At 32.0% G+C, this 17802-nt stretch overlaps 2 protein-coding genes across 2 annotated transcripts in view; both read left to right on the top strand.

The window, feature by feature from the left end:
• Window positions 1-14053, top strand: part of LOC113386652 (GATA zinc finger domain-containing protein 14-like) — a 56835-nt gene extending 42782 nt beyond the window's left edge. The window contains exons 3-10 of the mRNA XM_026624420.1: window positions 301-881; window positions 1838-1933; window positions 2218-2407; window positions 3113-3308; window positions 7794-8547; window positions 10436-10769; window positions 12579-12717; window positions 13609-14053. Coding sequence (XP_026480205.1) covers window positions 301-881; window positions 1838-1933; window positions 2218-2407; window positions 3113-3308; window positions 7794-8547; window positions 10436-10769; window positions 12579-12717; window positions 13609-14053 — 2735 coding nt within the window. The remainder of the gene's footprint in view (window positions 1-300; window positions 882-1837; window positions 1934-2217; window positions 2408-3112; window positions 3309-7793; window positions 8548-10435; window positions 10770-12578; window positions 12718-13608) is intronic.
• A 2632-nt stretch (window positions 14054-16685) lies between these two features.
• Window positions 16686-17802, top strand: part of LOC113386641 (GATA zinc finger domain-containing protein 14-like) — a 32411-nt gene continuing 31294 nt past the window's right edge. The window contains exon 1 of the mRNA XM_026624411.1: window positions 16686-16871. Coding sequence (XP_026480196.1) covers window positions 16686-16871 — 186 coding nt within the window. The remainder of the gene's footprint in view (window positions 16872-17802) is intronic.

Below are 17802 nucleotides of genomic sequence, written 5' to 3'. Positions count from 1 at the left end.
TTAGTACGCTTGTAAACAACTAAATGAACAATCACTGAAACAAATCTGTCAACTGTCTGATGAGCGGTTTAGAAATGATAGCAGTCTGAAGTTGGTTGCAATACATATCAGCCACCCTGTACATACAAAACCCAATTTTTTAATAATATTTTATACTATTATTATGTTTGTCTCTGGCTATGTATTTTGATACGAATACACTCGCCAAATTATTCATTCTTTAAATATTGCTGGATGCTTTTGCAATATATATTTAAATTAAAAATAAATCTCAGTATTAATTATATATATTTTTTTTAGATGTTCTCGTGAGCCCATCTCGCTCCTTGCCGCATCCCTTACTGCCGCGCAGACATTCTGCATTCTCCAGACTGCCTCCATTTTCCGGTAGCAGCGCCGAGAACAGTCCGAGTCCTCGGGGGCCCAATAGCAGGACTACGCCCCCTCGGGTTCCAAAGTCTCTAAACGCATCACCCAGGAACGCTGCACAATTTAATAACACTTTAAGTTATCCAACGGACTTCGATATTAAGCAACATATCGATAATAGCGATTTAACTTATAACAAGAATTCTAACAATCTGGCTTATAACAAGAAATCAGAACCGTATTTTGAAAAGAACTCTAGCGTGCTCTTTTCAAATTTACCCTACAAGAATAAGCGCAACATCGGTGGTGCTTTTAATAATAATGTTAGTTCATCTGGCAATACTCATAATGTGGTAGGATACTCGCCAGCCGTTGGCAGTGTTGCCAGTGCTGCTGGTGACGATTTACAAAACAAACTGAGGAAATTGTTAGGCTGTGAAGTCACGGACAGGAGGAGGAGTTTAGGACGGAAGGGGCTGGAGGGCGAAAGTGGGCGCGATTCCATAATAAAGGTAAGATAAAATACTAAACAACATTTATTTACTATGGATTGCTATATAGTTCTTTTTTTGTAAATTTAAAAATTGCTAAAAAGATTTGATTATTAACTATTTGGGAGTTCCCAATTTTATGATAAATACTATAGATACAGTGAAATCTGGCGTAACACATCATAGACTATGTTTAAGGGGGCGTTCTATAGTGACATTAGCTATTTCTAAGTATTTTTGGAACCTCCCTGGGTGATACTTGGCGATATTTAAAATTACCTCTTCCCTCACCAAACATCACGGTTATTATTAGTACCTAGAAAAAAATAGTGAAATTTTGGATTTTTTTTGAAAATTTTTGGATTTTTTTAAATTGAGGTAAAAAATAAATGCATTTGATATTTTTCTAGACACTGCCCCTCACGTAATATTTTGTGATTTTTTGACATACCCTCCTTCTTCTTTAAGGCTCACGTGATTAATGGACGCCCCCTAAACAGAAGAAGTTGATAAAGGGTATAACTCTAGCTAAGGGCCTTATAATAATTTATAAGCAGGTTTCTAAGCTCTAAACGTTTATGGATCAATATCACTCGAAATAACAATAAAAAACTAATAAACAGTAAATTTGATTTTAGTAAATAAAAACTTAACAAAAACCACTGTGCTGAAACAAATTAATGGCATTACAATGTTTTTATATGGAAAAATTGCTTTGAGATACGAGCAATTCGACATATAAGCGCGGTTACGAAACGAATTAAACTCGTTAAATGGCGATGAACCATTGTATGTTTTTTATTTTATTTTTTATTTATTATTATATTATATTTTTATTTTATTATTTTTTTTTTAAATTCTATTATATTGTTATTTATGGGTATACATACCTAACATACCCATGATTTAGCATTTGATATAGACCATTTGAGCCTCAAAATATATATATATATAGCTAATTATATTATATATTATAGGAACCGGGTGCATTTCGTAGTGGCGTAGGAAGTTGTGAAGACTTATTGCTGGGAGGGGCCATCAGTCCGCCTGCTGAGTACGCTTCTTCACCACAGGTAACATGTCTTCAGATATCCGAAATTAACCATAATTGAACGAAATTGATTAGTTCTTTGGTGTACTTTTACTTTCATCCACTCAGAAATTGTTCAATAATATGGAGAGCACCTAAATACTTCTTTGCTTCAATTGGAAATCAATAAAATTATTTTATAAAAAATAAATTAGATGTCGCTAAATATGAATCCAAGCGTTAAAGCTAAACTTAAATATGATAAAATGCTTCATCTTTACTGTTTTTCATAATCATTTATGACTTTTTTTCAATTTATTTTTGTAGGTATTGAGGTCTGCAAGATATAAGGGACACCATCAGCACAATTCTAGTAGATCACATCATTCGAGAAGGTCTCAAAGAGACGAAGGTTTTCACGAAAGTCACAAATCCTTGCCGGATTTGTACGCCAGGACAAGGGCTGACGAGGAGGAGCTGATCCGGCAGCGAGGATACGACACATCGCAATATTACGGTATAAAAAATTTACGTCTTCGTTGAATAAAAATCTAGCACGAATAGCAAAGAAATGGTGAAAACTATTTACGGCATATCTAAAACTATATTTATTATATTAGATCCTAGATTAGATTATATTAGATCTTAAAGTTCAAAAATAGAATATTATTTTTTTTTTAAATATTTGGTAGATCAAAGGATTTATTAGACTTTAGTGAAACTAAATTATGTTTTCTATATAATTGTTGCTTCAAATGCGCAAAGTCAGAGATGAACTAAACTTCTCTCCACAACGCGATAATATTTCTAAAAAAAAGTCTGTTTGAAAAAAACTCAATAAATTTTGTTTAAATATGAATAATTTATAATTTATGTTTATTGTATTGGTCCTCATATAACACGGTACAAATGGTGTTTTGTAGTTATTCTGAGTTTCTTACAGCGCGGTTTGTACAAATCCGAGTTTCTTATAGCGCGGTTTTCGTTTTGCACTGATGATTGTCATAGTTGGAAAAGATTTAAGAAAATTTTTAATATATAAAAAGCCAAATACGGGTCTTGTTTAGTTATTTAAATTCGTTTAATACAATTTAGATATTTTGTAACTTTATATGAAAAATATATATAGAAAATATAACTATTACTATTGTCTGTGATATAATGCGTCCACTGGCAAACATTTTTTATAAAACAAATGATAATTAGTCTTTTCTATTTGCAGACGAATCTTCTAGCCCCCAAGACTACGATAGACAATTGTATCGTGAAGGAAACCGATCTTCAGGTGTATACAAAAGTAACAGCAGCTGTAATCGAAGTAACAGTAGCTGTAACCGCAGCAACAGTAGCTGCAATCGCAGCACAAGCAGCTGCAACAACCGCGACAGCGGAGGATCAAGCGGTCATTTTACACACAGGTAAATTTAATAGATTAATATTAATTAAAAAAAGATAACGTAGCGATGCAAATATTAATTTAATCAACTTCTGACTGGCATATATAAACTGAAGCGATCTCTGATCACTTAAAAGTATGTAAATATGAATTTTATTAGCCACTTTTCAACTTAAATTGCATTTTAGTCAGATCGGTCGATTGTAGCAATGAAGCTCATATATAGGGTACTCGTTTATAGAGCAGGGGGAGCAATGTTACAACATCAAAATCGTAAAAGAAATAATAATAGTATGAGCAAATTGATCTAACTGTTTAACAAGTAATAAATTTCTTAAATAATTTCATGTAAATTGGTTTTTATTGTTGCAACCTTTACAAGAAGAAGCAAAATTTTGATGTCTTCCAAAGGTACCATGATTATCAATATTTTTATTTGGTTATTATTAACTTTTTTTTTATCTTCCTCTTATGATATTCAGCATTTTAATTAGTTAAGTAAATAGTTACAAAAATGTTAATCGGGATTTCCATTTATTGTTACAGTGTAGCTCAGATCCCTGTAAGATAGTGCCCCACGTGAGATAAATCGAAGAAAGATCCAAATGAGTCATTTTAGTTTGTTAACAAAAATATCTTTTATAAATCCTGATTCTCAGGCATAAAAAGTTTGGAAATGTTGTTGTTAGTAAATACATTAGAAAATTTTAAAATATAATTAGTTGTATTTAGAAAGCATGAACATTAGATTTTTAACTCCCGAATGATAGGTTTGTTTTTGCCAGTAATCCGATTTCATATTTTGATATTTTTTCGACGTTTCAATTTATGCTGAATCATTTGACATGGAAATTGGCATGTGTGTGTTATTGTATGTGAGCTAATTTTCAATAACAACAGTACCAACCCCTAGATTTCAAAAATGTGAAAGCAATTTGATGAAACTTACAGATAAGTTCAAACTAAACGTCTATAAATATAATGCAGTAAATCCTGAAACGATTTTGAAAATTTTGAAACCTATCGGAAGTTATCATTTGTGTGCTAATCGTGCTGATTAAGCAAGGAATTAATTTTTTTTTTTTACCTTTTCAATAAAACTTAACACGCCGATAGATTTCATGATCTAAATGAGCATTCTCAAATAATATAGACCAAGGGCGAGCAACCTTTTTAACCCACGGGCCAATTTGGTTTTCAAAATTTTATGGCGGGCCGCACGTGATTTATATATATATATACTAGCTGACCCGGCGAACGTTTAGCCACAGGAAATATTTTTAGAAAATCATTAGTATTAGAAATGACTAATTAATTTTGAATGTATAAATATCTGGTATATTAATGAAAGGGGCAGCTAACACAAATTACATTGATAATTTACCCACTATAACGCTAAAATACTAACATACATAGTTGAATTAGGTTATGCTATGCTTAGCGAAACGAGTGAGATTTCAATAACTCTGAAAAAGTTTAGTTTCCTCTCAAAAACAGTTTCTTCAGATTTTAATATTAAATTTATATTTGTTTTTGCTAGAATTGCTCTTGCAGCGAATAGAACGGATAAATTTAAGCTTTTTCATAAGCTCAGAAAAATCTTGATCAAATTCCCATTAAAAACGTTCACAAAAAAGGCGATAATAGTTAATTGATCGATTACCGAGTTAAATAAAAAATGAATGGACTCCTAAAATGACTATTATAAAATAATAAAAATTTGGAGTTGTATGCAGTTTTACATTCCGCATTAAAAATTAAAATAAAGAGCAAAATTTAAAAAAAATGTTACGTTCGTACAACCCATTATAAAAATAAATTGCCTTTTCTTTTTAAATAAAACTGAAGCTTTTTCATAAACTCAAAAGACTGACGGTTGACTGAGCTCGGAAATAATGTAATTGCAACAAAATTAAAAATGGCCACAAGAATCACATCTAAAAACTGGCACAATCTTCCATCTAGCATTTTTTCTGAATGAATGAATTATTTCTGATAAAATAGCGACTTTTCTTTTGTGGACTTGTGTAATTGTTTGCACACATACGTACTTCCAAAAATATAATTTATCATGATTTGACTTGTTTTTTTTTTCAAAAGTGAAAATTTCTCAGGGCTGACATGATATTTATAAAAAAAAATGCGATGTTTACTGAAAAAATACATTTTCTATTATTTTCTATTATTTTGCATGGTAAATGGCGAAGAAAACATTTACATGAAAACAGCTGTTTTGTTAGCTTTGAACATTTGGAATCACAATTAAAATTTGTTCAAATTTTCTTTTTCTGAAAATGAAATGTGAAACACAAGACGAAAGTACTACAATTGTTCTTTCATATAAAAAAATGATGATTTAAACCTCGCGACAAGTTCTCAATTTTTATTGCAATATTGTTAAACTAATATTTATTTTATCATGAAATGCTATTTCTGCGAACAACAGTTATTACCAGTAATTGAATGACATCAAAATTAGCTTTTACAGCCGTATTTGATAAAATATCTGGAAAAATAATCTGTAGCTGAGAAATGCTTGGCGGGCCGCAGAAAAACCTCCGGCGGGCCGCGGGTTGCTCATCCTTGATATAGACCTACGAAAAATGGTTGAATTATAAAAATGTAGTAAAGTTTAGAATTTTCTTTGCGTATGTTCGTGCACTATATTAATACAAATAATACAACTAGCTGTAAGTGGAATTCTGTCTTAAGGCAATTAAGGCATCGTGCCTTAAGGCAAATTGCTGGAACTTCCGGTACCAATTTTTTTTTTAAAAAAAAACGATTAACATTTTTGAAAAAAATTTACTTCGAAAAAATAAGATTTTTGAGAAACTATAAATTGGACCAAAAATTACTTTTTTTTGAAAAAAATTTTTTTTAAAAAAAAAAAATTTTTTATTAATAAAAAAAAAAATGTTTTCTTTATTTTGACATATTTTGGAAGATCTAAACTTTTTTTCAAAGCAATCATAATGTTCTAACTGCATAAAGACGAAATATCAAAGCGCGTAAGCGCTGCGTCGCCGTCTAACGCGTAAACATTGGTACGGAACCCATAGCACTGTAAACCAAATTCATACTTATTGTTAAAAACTCTATAAAATATCTGATAATTTGATGTGCATAAGTCTAATGATCATTTTTGACCGCCAAATGGCATTTTTTTTTACTTTTTTCATTAGATCTCCGAAACCGCTAGACCTGCCTTTATGAAAATTTGATCGGTTCTTCACCTTGTCAATATAAGTAAAATGTTTTTTGAATTATTAAAATCGGACGCTCCGTTCTCTTAAAAACTGAGTTACCGTTTTCGGCACTTTTTGCCCCGTATCTTCGGAACGGCTAGACCTCCCTGCGCCAGAAACTAATCAGCACGTCTCCTTATCAATACGAATCGAATGTTTTTTGAATTATTCAAATCGGTTGATCCGTGTTTCCGAAATCGTCGACGAAAATTTGTATCCGCACATACATACACACACGTACATACATACACACACACACACACACACATACATCCATTTTTTCTAAGGTATGCCAGAATGTTCAGAAACCTTTGAAACGTAAAGATATATAAAAATTTTCATTTTCGATTTTTTTGCGATTACTATAACTTGCCCTACGGGAAGTTAATTATATTAAAAGTTTGTTTGAAAGTTATTAATTAGAAATCGAACTAATTAGTTTTTAGAAAAAGCGAAAAATTCATTTTCAAAATGAACAGTTGATAATTTTATCTAAAAAGCTAAATCAAACTCCACAGTCCATGGTTCATCAAAATTGAGAGATGCATTTTAAAGTGAAACAACCAGGTTACGATTTAAAAGCTGGTCCGCTTTGACAGTCCTAAATTATATTGTGCAATCAATGCGATAGTTAACTATAATAGACCTAATGTTTAAATTATAATAATAATGTTTTCTGGATCAACACTAAAAGACAATCCATTGTTTTTATCACGGACCAGTACCTAATGTGCAAGAGTTGGCAGAGCCTGTTTCTCTTCTGGGATTTTCATGAAACTTTGCATGGTGCAATTCTCATAGGCCTATAATATTTTAAGAAATTTGTTTTGACTACCAACTTTATCACCTTGCTAAGATTCATCGACATTCCAGAAGAGTAAAACAGAGGTGCTCCTTGTTAGTAGAAACTCAATATCATTGATGCATCAAGAATGAATCTTATTTCCTACATTTGCGCTGAATTCCGAGAGTGCGCAGTGTTCTGTTTGACGAAAGATAAGCTTCGACCATTTCTTTATATTGAAATGCATAATATTGATTTTTAAATAAATAAATAAAAACATAGTTAATTTTTAATTATTATTTATCTGTTTATATAATTTGTCCTCAGGAAAAATGCTACTTACGCCCAGTTTTTATCAGTAACTAGTATCAAATGACGAAATAACTTTTCTGTCCTGAGCTTAAGGATGCTACTAAACACAATTGAAAAATTGATAGTGTGCATGAATTTTTTATTGATTTTTTCTATTTTCTAGCCGAAGCAGCGAACACGCCAGTACCCTCCCGCCATTATCAACAACCCCTGGAGCAAATCACAACTCCAACCTACTAACAGAGCCTTATCGTCGAGACAGCGGTTCATCCACTCAACATTCGTACGATAACAGTTATCATTCGATAAATCATACAACAAACAACCCCGTAGAATACACATCACACAAATACAAACCCCAAGAAGATTACAACTCTCTGGATTACAGAACTGATTACAATAACCGATTCGATCACAGGTATACTACGAGGACACATGATCACAATTTTGGTAACAAGTACGATCTAACAGATCACAAGGTTAACGTTTATAATTCCTTAAACTACAAACCTGTCAGTGATAAATACAATCACAAATCAATCTACAGCGATCACAACAGATCAAATTATTACCAGCCTCCCACAGACCATTGTGCGAAACCTGTGCATCCAAGCGATTGTGATAATAACACTTCTAGGTACACTTTTACTCATCACGAAGGCTATCATCACAACAGTAATAGATACATGATGAACATGAATCATCAGAATGTGTATGAAGGAGGTGGTGGTGATATTTGTTGTGATGAGAATTGTGAAATTTTTGCCATGGATGGGCAAGCTATGCAGTTTGAAAGGGATTGTGTGGAGTGCCAGAGGATGTTGTATGAACATCGACAACATTTGGCAAAAGATGGAACGAGTAAGAAGAAGAAAAGTCAGCAGCAGTTCGATGTGTGCGATTGCGATCCTGCAACGGTAAGAAAAGGAATTATTCATAAAATTTTAAATATCTATTGCAAATAATTGATATTTTAAATACAACGAATGCTTAAATGGTATTGCATAAATGACGTTCTTAAATTTGGTTTTACTTTATAATTTACTGTTTGGATATTTATCTCAAACTATTCGAAAGATATAATTTGAAATTCGTGCTGATTAGTTCTTAGCAAAGATCGACCTTTTCGTAATTGATTGTTAGATTTTTTGCGATTTTAATGAAACTCTTTATAGAGGTTCTGTTCTTAAGAAACATACTAAAATTAGAGACATACGACAAGTGGTTTAATTATAAAAATTAATTAAAGATCAATCGACCGCGTTTTTATAAAATGTTTAGAAAAAAAAAGTTTGAGAAACTTGTTCAAATTGAGCAAATGAAATCTACAGCAACTCTTTATAGTTATAAATCACTGATAAATTAATATATTGATTTCCTGTTGATTATATCGCTCGTTTACACATGTCGGGAAGTTCATGCTACTAACTTCAAGGCAAAATGCCTCTTACATCCTGCAGGGCCGGTCCTGGGGCCCTCAGCGCCCGCACGCAATTTTTTCTAGAGTTTTATTTTTAAACATAACAATCGTATTTCATGTTGGATTTTTTAAATTTTTTATTATTTATAATATCCAAAATTGAATTCATGTTTACTTCCCATCAGATTCAGAGAATCAGATTTTTGTTTTAAAATTAAATTTTTAACGTATTTTAAAAGTATTGTCAAAAGATACAAAGAAATTACATATTTCTTGAACTATATTAAAAAATATATGTAACAGTATCTGTATTATTTTTGCATGGTTAATAATCAATTTTAGAGTTCCAAACAATTTTTGTTCCAAAGTAAATTTTGCCTACATTTTTCATATTTGCTCCATTTCCATAACCCTAACCACGCATGCCTTCAACATTCAACTGCAATAAGCAGAACAATAATTTACTAATTTGCAGAGTTATTAATCGGTTAATTGTTTCTACTGATATCACATTGAAAACTGAAAATGCTTTTTGTATCTCCACATCAATAGTTAAGTTAGATTGTTTATTATAATTTATTAAGTATTCTTAAGTTTATATTTAAAAATATATAAATAACCGCAGCCGGGCGAACTCCGTTTCACCACCGCAAACGTTTCACCACCAGATGGTTTCATTTTATGTAACATTTCGTTTGGTGATTAAAAGATGAAGAAAAAAATTGCCTTCTGTTGAAATTAAATAAAAATTTGCACAATACACGTGAGATTTGATGGTTTCCAATTGAAATGTTAGGAAATGAATAACCTATTTTTTTTACTTTTTTTGCACAATTTCACAGTGAACACAATGCCGGTTTGTCACATGAAATTAACTAAGCAGAGAACAATGAGTAGCACTCAAACAAAAAATATTAGTTTGTAGTACATGCTGAGTATCAGAGATGACGCTGTATGTGAAAAAAGAAAGTGTTTTCCGCTTTTCTGTTGAAATCTTTCTTCAAATTTCTTTGCTATAAACCTCAGTATAAACCTCACGGAGTTTATATATTTATAAATCGGTTTGTGCGTTCTGGAGTTATATCGTCAGGAAAGAAAACCCGACTTATTCTTATATAATAGATATATTATAAATTTCATATCCGAATCTCATTTTGCTGCCCCCTAAGGCGTGCGCCCGCATTTTTCGGATGCATCGCATTCAAGGTAGGACCAGCCATGTCCACCTGTATCATTTGCACCAGTAGACTTCACTTTAAAACTAATCATTTTTACATTTTTTACCTATACTAATCTTTATTATAGCTATATTTTGTCTGAGTTTAGCTTCTTGCTGGACATTTAAATTTACACAAATACTAAACTTGTTGGATATCATCTTAAAGGTATTCCAAGTACCAGAACAATTTCAAGACGATTACATCCAGGACGCAGCGCCACAGCAACCAAAACACACCTCTTCCAACAAGCAGCACAGCACTAATATTTTTGCATACGAGCAAACTACTTACCTTACCACGATGACTACTACTATGACCACGGACTATCGTAAAGATTTTCACAATTCTGGATCGTCAAGTTTGCCACCTCTGAACGAAGGGTTCGTCCAGAATGAGAAGGTGGCCAGGAAACCTGGTGATGGCGGATTTATACGTGAGACTTTTATATCTACGCCTCATCGCGGAGAATCGAATAAGGAGAGGTGTGATGGCTATAAGGGTAAGATTTCGAAATTTATTTGGATAAAAAATGTGCTTATGGCATCCAGTTGCTTCACTAAAAGGATACCGCATGAATAATGTTTGTCCATGTTACAAGAACATCAAGTGGCCTAGTAATTTTCCTTTTTTTGTTTAAACTTTGTCTTTTTATTTATTTTTTATTTTAGACATATCAATGTTTTTGGCTAGCCCTTAACTCCAATGGTTTCCACCCTTTTTTGCAAAGCGCTCCCCTGCTCTAACAAAATAAATTGTTGCGCCCTCCTTAATTTTTAACTTCCCGTAGGGTAAGTTATAGTAATCGCAAAAAAATCGAAAATGAAAATTTTTATATATCTTTACGTTTCAGAGGTTTCTGAACATTTTGGCATACCTTAGAAAAAATGGATGTATGTGTGTGTGTGTGTGTGTGTGTGTGTGTGTATGTATGTATGTGTGTGTATGTATGTGCGGATACAAATTTTCGTCGACGATTTCGGGAACACGGATCAACCGATTTGAATAATTCAAAAAACATTCGATTCGTACTGATAAGGAGACGTGCTGATTAGTTTTTGGCGAAGTTAGGTCTAGCCGTTCCGAAGATACGGGGCAAAAAGTGCCGAAAACGGTAACTCAGTTTTCAAGAGAACGGAGCGTCCGATTTGAATAATTCAAAAAACATTTTACTTGTATTGGCAAGATGAAGAGTTGATAAAATTTTCATGAAGGCAGGTCTAGCGGTTTCGGAGATCTAATGAAAAAAGTAAAAAAAAATGCCATTCGGCGGTTAAAAATGATGATTAGACATATGCACATCAAATTATCAGATATTGTATAGAAATTTTAACAATAAGTATAATTTTTTTTACATTTCTATGGGTTCCGTACCAATGTTTATGCGTTAGACGGCGGCGCGGCACTTGCGCTGTGACAATTCGTCTCTATGCAGTTCAAGCACTACGATTGCTTTGAAAAAAAGTTCAGAATTTCCAAAATATGTCAAAATGAAGAAAACATTTTTCTTTTCAAAAAAATAGTTTGTTTTCAAAAAAAAATTTTTTTCTTTCAAAAAAAAATTTTTTTTTTCAAATAAAATTTTTTTTTTTCAAAAAAAAGTAATTTTTTGTCATATTCCTAGTTTCTCAATAATTATTTCGAAGTAATTTTTTTTTTTTCAAAAATGTTAATCGTTTTTAAAAAAAAAAAATTTTTGGTACGGGAAGTTCCCGCAATTTGCCTTAAGGCACGATGCCCTAATTGCCTTAAGACAGAATTCCACTTACAGCTAGTTTCAATTTAATTTAATTTTGTCTCAACTCAACTGATATTATCAGGCTACAAATTAATATGCAATATAATATTATGTGAAAATATGCATAAATACTAATTCTTTTTTGTTTGCTTTTTAATATCGTTCCAAAAACGTTGGGTTATTTTCGATAATAATATTCATCCTGAGGAGGCTCCACAGGTTGGAAACCGCTGCTCGCTGGAAAACTCTACTAGTTTTTTCTTGAACAGTCTAGAATCATCATACTCTTCCATTCAGATACTTTTTGTAATGGAAGTGGTTAATGAAAGAGGTTTTACCTTTATTGATGTTACATTACAAACATTTTTTTGCAAATATGAATATATAATTTGTCTTTCTTGTCCCAAGTAATTTTAAAATTATGTGAATGAAGCGATTTGTCAGTAAAATTATTTTTTCGTTAATATTGCTTTTGCTGGCTATTCTCTTCTATTACACTTTTTTATTAACTAGTTTTACATAAATTATTATTAACTTCACTAGATTTACTCATTAATATATTTATTTCAATAGGAGGCCCACTTAGTCCCCCACTGGGTACATTTAAACGCCAACGATGTCTTCGATACAAAAATAAATGTTCGAGCAATTCTTCGGGCAGGGAGCGAGATTCTAAACCTGTAATCAGATCCAAGTCGGATATCAGCGATAGGTGAGATTTTATTGAAAATATTTTCAATAACAAAGTTTTGCAGGTTTCTCAACATTTTGGCATACCTCCGAAAAAATGGATGTGTGTATGTATGTATGTAATTGAAAGTATGAAAAATTGCATTTTCGTCCACTTTTTCGGGCATAAAGATCAACCGATTTGACTGGTTCAAAAAACATTAGATTTCTATTGATAAGGAGATGTGCTGATTAGTTTTTGGCAAAGGCAGGTCCAGCTGTTTCGGCGATATGGAGCAAAGAGTGCAGAAAATTGAAATCGAGTTTCTGAGAGAACTGAGCATTTGATTTGTATGATTCAAAAAGCATTCAATTCGTAATGGTGGGGATAAATGGTAATTAGTTTTTGGTTAAGACAGGTCTAGCCGTTTCGGAGATACCGAGCTAAATGGGCAAAAAATGGCACTTTTTGGGGGAACTACTATAGTTTATTTAATAATATAGTAATTATTATCATAATAATAATAATATTAATATTATTAATAATATAGGGAAACCATATAGGTATATATACCCAATTAAATATTTATAAATCATTCATAAATCCTGCTCATTATTTAGGTCAAGTATTAAGAACAAACATTCACATATACTTTTTTGTCCCATGCAAATAAATAGCATCTAATATTGCCTGCATAAAATATTATTCTAATTAAATTAACCAATTTGGAGGACAGTTTTCAGCTCCGTGTACTACATTTCAAAGCATAAGCAAACTACAAAGCAAAGTAGGTAGTTTTTCTCGGTCTTCCTAAGAGTTCATGTCTATGATCAGTACACAGTTATGCTCCAAACATAATATGTTTAACTTTTACTGCTAGTAGAGACTTGATATGTGTATTTCAAACAAATTGATTTGTGCGATTTTTTTTAGATATTGCAACAACAAAGGCGAAAAAATAATCCGCTGCCGATCAGCCCAGCAGCCTACACCACCTTCACCGCTCCATCACCAGCCCACGTCGTCTCAGTCTGCAAAATCCATTGACAACCAGATGTCGCGCGTCGAGAGTTTCTTCGACCGTTTGGGCTTGTCTGATGATACTTTTAAGGAATTGATGACAGGAAACGAACACGTGAGGTATAATTCTATGGCATCTCCGGATCAGAACAGTAAAGTGAGTTCTCCTCCTGTATTTTTCTCCGATACGAGTACCGTGGATTCTTTGGATCAATGTGTTTATGATTATACAAATACTGGTAGCAACAATGCTCCGGTGCAGAATGTGGTGAGGGTGAGCGAACCTCCTTCAGTGGTTGAAAGGAATGCGAGGATTATTAAGTGGTTGTGCAACTGTCGCAAGATGCAATTGCAATAGATAAACTGTTAGTTTTGTCGAAAATTCTTTGTTTGTTGTTCGGTGTTGATATGTGTGATGTTAGAATAGTGTTTCTTGACCGTTTGATATTTCAGTAGTAGCATTGTATTTTAAAATTGGGTTTTATATTTTTATAATTTGCTACCTCCATTATTATTTTTCAGTTAAACATTTTTAGTATTACTTTTTTAAATTCTCTTACCCTGTTGCTTCTACATATATGATCGATTCAAATATATATTTTCCCAAGATTTTTTCTGATTTCATAATAACATCGTAACTGCAAAAGCTGCTTTTAACAAGTATAATCTATCAGATCACAAAGTCGATGTTTATAATTTCTGAAACTACAAACCTGTCTGTGATAAAAACTAACTGTCAAAAATCAATCCACAGCGATCATATCAGATCAAATTTCTTCCAACCTTCTACTATTATTGTGCAAAGCCTGTAAGGGAATTACGGACAAAATGATATGGTCTTCTGTTTTTTAATGATATTTATGTATTTCATGATATAATAAGTCTTAATCTACCATTACATTGTCTTTTAATTAAGTAGGAACTGTAATATAACATATTAATGAAAAATGCAACTAAAACCTATTTTGCCCATATAGTATGGAATAAATTTCATATCGGGTAAGGACATATTGAGATATGAATTTTTAAGATAGCAGTCCACAAATAAATTGTTTGGCTCTATTTGGGACATCAGCACATGAAGCATAAGTCTAAATGGAACAAGTCATACATCGTATCTTCTCGAGCTCTTCTTTTTATCAGTGGATTCTTTGGTCCTGTTTCAATTTTCTTTGGTCCTGTTTCAATTTTCTTTTATCTTAGTTTCGAAAAAACTATCCTGTAGTTTTTGCCAGGTAGTACTATGTCATTTTGTCCATTGCATAAGTAAGTCATTTTGTCCGAGAGTAAACAAAAATGAATAAATAATCAAAATTCCATGAAACAACTGATTATTGCAATAGAATTGATAAAAATTATTAGTACTGGTTTATTAAAGTTAATTAAAATAACTTCATTGATTTTAACAGAAATAGGACTGTGACAATGACGCTCAACGCCTGACAGGTTTGTGATTATAGCTTTCTTCATATTATACAGTTCCGGAAAGGTTACTTCTAAATTAACTAGCCAATTTTTAAATAAAGCTACTGTGTCATTTTGCTCATATTTTCCCCTACATCCAAGTGGTTATAGGTACATTTTTACTCATCAAAAAGTAACAGATACATGATGAACTTAAATTATCAGTATATGCAGTGCTGGATTTACAGTAGGGGCAATCGGGGCTACTGCCCAGGGCGGCAAATTTTGGGGGGCGGCAAAATTTGGATAGTGAGAAAAAAATTCTATACAATATAATCAACTTTTTTTATTTCAAGAAATATAATTAACAAAACATAATACGATTGCAATGCAAAATTTGGGTTGAAATAAACGATAACTCAAATTTATTATTTTGCCTTGCCTCCCCCTCCGAACGTAAATTATCAAATAAGTTATCAAATTTGGCAATTTGGCTAATATAAAGATCCATAAACAAGCTGAAAGTTTAAGAAAAATATGTTCTTCAGTTCTCGAGCCCTCTTAAAATGACGTATTTGTGCACTTCCAAGCTTATAGCGTCGAAAAAAAAAAATTAAACTAGTGACTCATGGCATTGTGCCTTAAGACAAATTACTGAAACATCCCGTACTGAAAATTACATTTTATAAAGAGCTTTAAATTTCAAGTTTATTGAAAAATGAAAAAAAGACCTCTAAAACATATTTTTTGTATTTTGAAATTTTTCGAAAATTATGAACTTTTTGCAAAGAAGTGAAGAAATATCGAAACTCAATTACCATTTTTCGTAATTGCCTGTACCAAAAGCTAATCAGCACGTCTCCCCATCAATACAAATCTAATATTTTTTAATTATTCAAGTCGATTTCGAGAACACGGATCAACCGATTTATGATTCAATTCCTATTGATAAGGAGACGTGCTGATTAGTTATTGGTTAAGGTAGGTCCAACTGTTTTGAAGATACGGGCCAAAATGCCACAAATGATAATTCAGTTTTTGAGAAAAAGCATCCAATAACATTCAAAAAAAAATACAGAATAAATAACTGCTTAAATTTGGGGGGCGGGTAGAACGGTTTCGATGATCCAATCAAAATTTGAAAAAGAAACATTTGGCGGACAAAAGTGATCATAAGACATATGCCACATTAAATTATCAGATATTTTAAAGATATTATAATAATAAGTATAAATTTTGTTTACATTTATATAAGTTCTGTAACATTGTTTATCCGTTTGACTGCGACGCGGCGCTTACGCGCTTCTATATTTTGTCCCTCGCAGCTGAAGCAGCGCGATTGCTTTAAAAAAAGTTCGAAAGTTCGTAAAATTTCAAGGATGGGGCGGCATTTTTGTCAGTGCCCCGGGGCGCCAAATTTCTAAATCCGGCCCTGAGTATATGTATAAGGGAATGGCAATATTTGATGTTGTTAATTCGAAAATTGTTAAATTTCACCTTGGATGGGTAAACTAGTCAGTTACCTTGACGAAATTGTTTGGAGCTCCAGAAGATATTGTATTCATATTGCCATCATTTGGCAAATGATGGAACGACTAAAAGAAAGAACACCACCAGTTTTCATGTTTGCGATTGCTTTACCTCAACGGTATGTAAATAATCCAGAAGGTTTCATAATAAAATCAAAACTACAATTGCTATTTGTTAATCTACTTTCGACATTCATATTTGAAACAGATTTGAAATTATTTTACACTCCCATTTTGCCTGTGGTTTGTCACTATCAACATTATATTTTAAAATTTGTCATCAAACTATAATTTAGACATTCTTTAATTTTTCAATGTGTTGTTTTTTATTGAAATGGTTTAAGAAACACTTTACTAATGAGTGAAATGATAAAATTATGTATGTATGGTGAAACAATCACGTTAATCTTAGTTATGTGATAAGTTGAATTTAGTTGTTGAATTTTGAGATATTCTAAAACGGACTTTAAATGTAATCTTTAATATTAGAATTTTTTAATGTTACGTTGGTGAAACAAAAAAGTAGTTGGTTTATTTGTTACTTCTACTAGGCGGTCATAAAATAAAGTATGATGGATAGTTTTATTAGATGCTACTGTATGAGTTAATAAATTTATAAATGAATATCTTTATCATGAAACAATTAAATGCCCAAAATATGCACAACTAGTTGCATTAACCAACATAAAATTCACATAAACCAGTATGTACTTCGAGGCTAATCATGATTGCAAAATATAGACAGAAATTACTAATAGTAGCTTTTTAAAAATGCTTAGGTTTATTATATCATATAGTAGCACAAAGAAAAAATTTTGCAATATTTTTTGGGTTTAATCGAAAAAGCATCTAGTGATGAAATCATTTGTTTTCTAAATGAAATACCTTAACGTACAACTTCTTCTAAACCGTATAAACGATTAGTGATATTTTAAAATCTAGTATGTAGTATAATCGATATTCAGTGTATCTTTACAGGCTGTTGTATTCGAATTTAATGAAGTGCATTGTATTATTCTATGCACCATAGTATTTAACTAATCTTTAAGGATATTCTGAGGCTATGTATTTGGGGATGAATTTTTGGTTTCCAAATGGAAAGGATCAATGCTGATTAATATACAGTTATATTTAAAATTCAAAATAAAACGGACTTACAAGGCATTCTTACCTA

This window comes from Ctenocephalides felis, unplaced genomic scaffold (genome assembly GCF_003426905.1).
Source record: "Ctenocephalides felis isolate EL2017-DRISC unplaced genomic scaffold, ASM342690v1 CF-g0.4_SCAFFOLD_00845, whole genome shotgun sequence".
NCBI lineage: Eukaryota > Metazoa > Arthropoda > Insecta > Siphonaptera > Pulicidae > Ctenocephalides > Ctenocephalides felis.
Note: the sequence above shows the minus strand (reverse complement) of the source record. Positions and strands in the feature narration are given on the sequence as shown.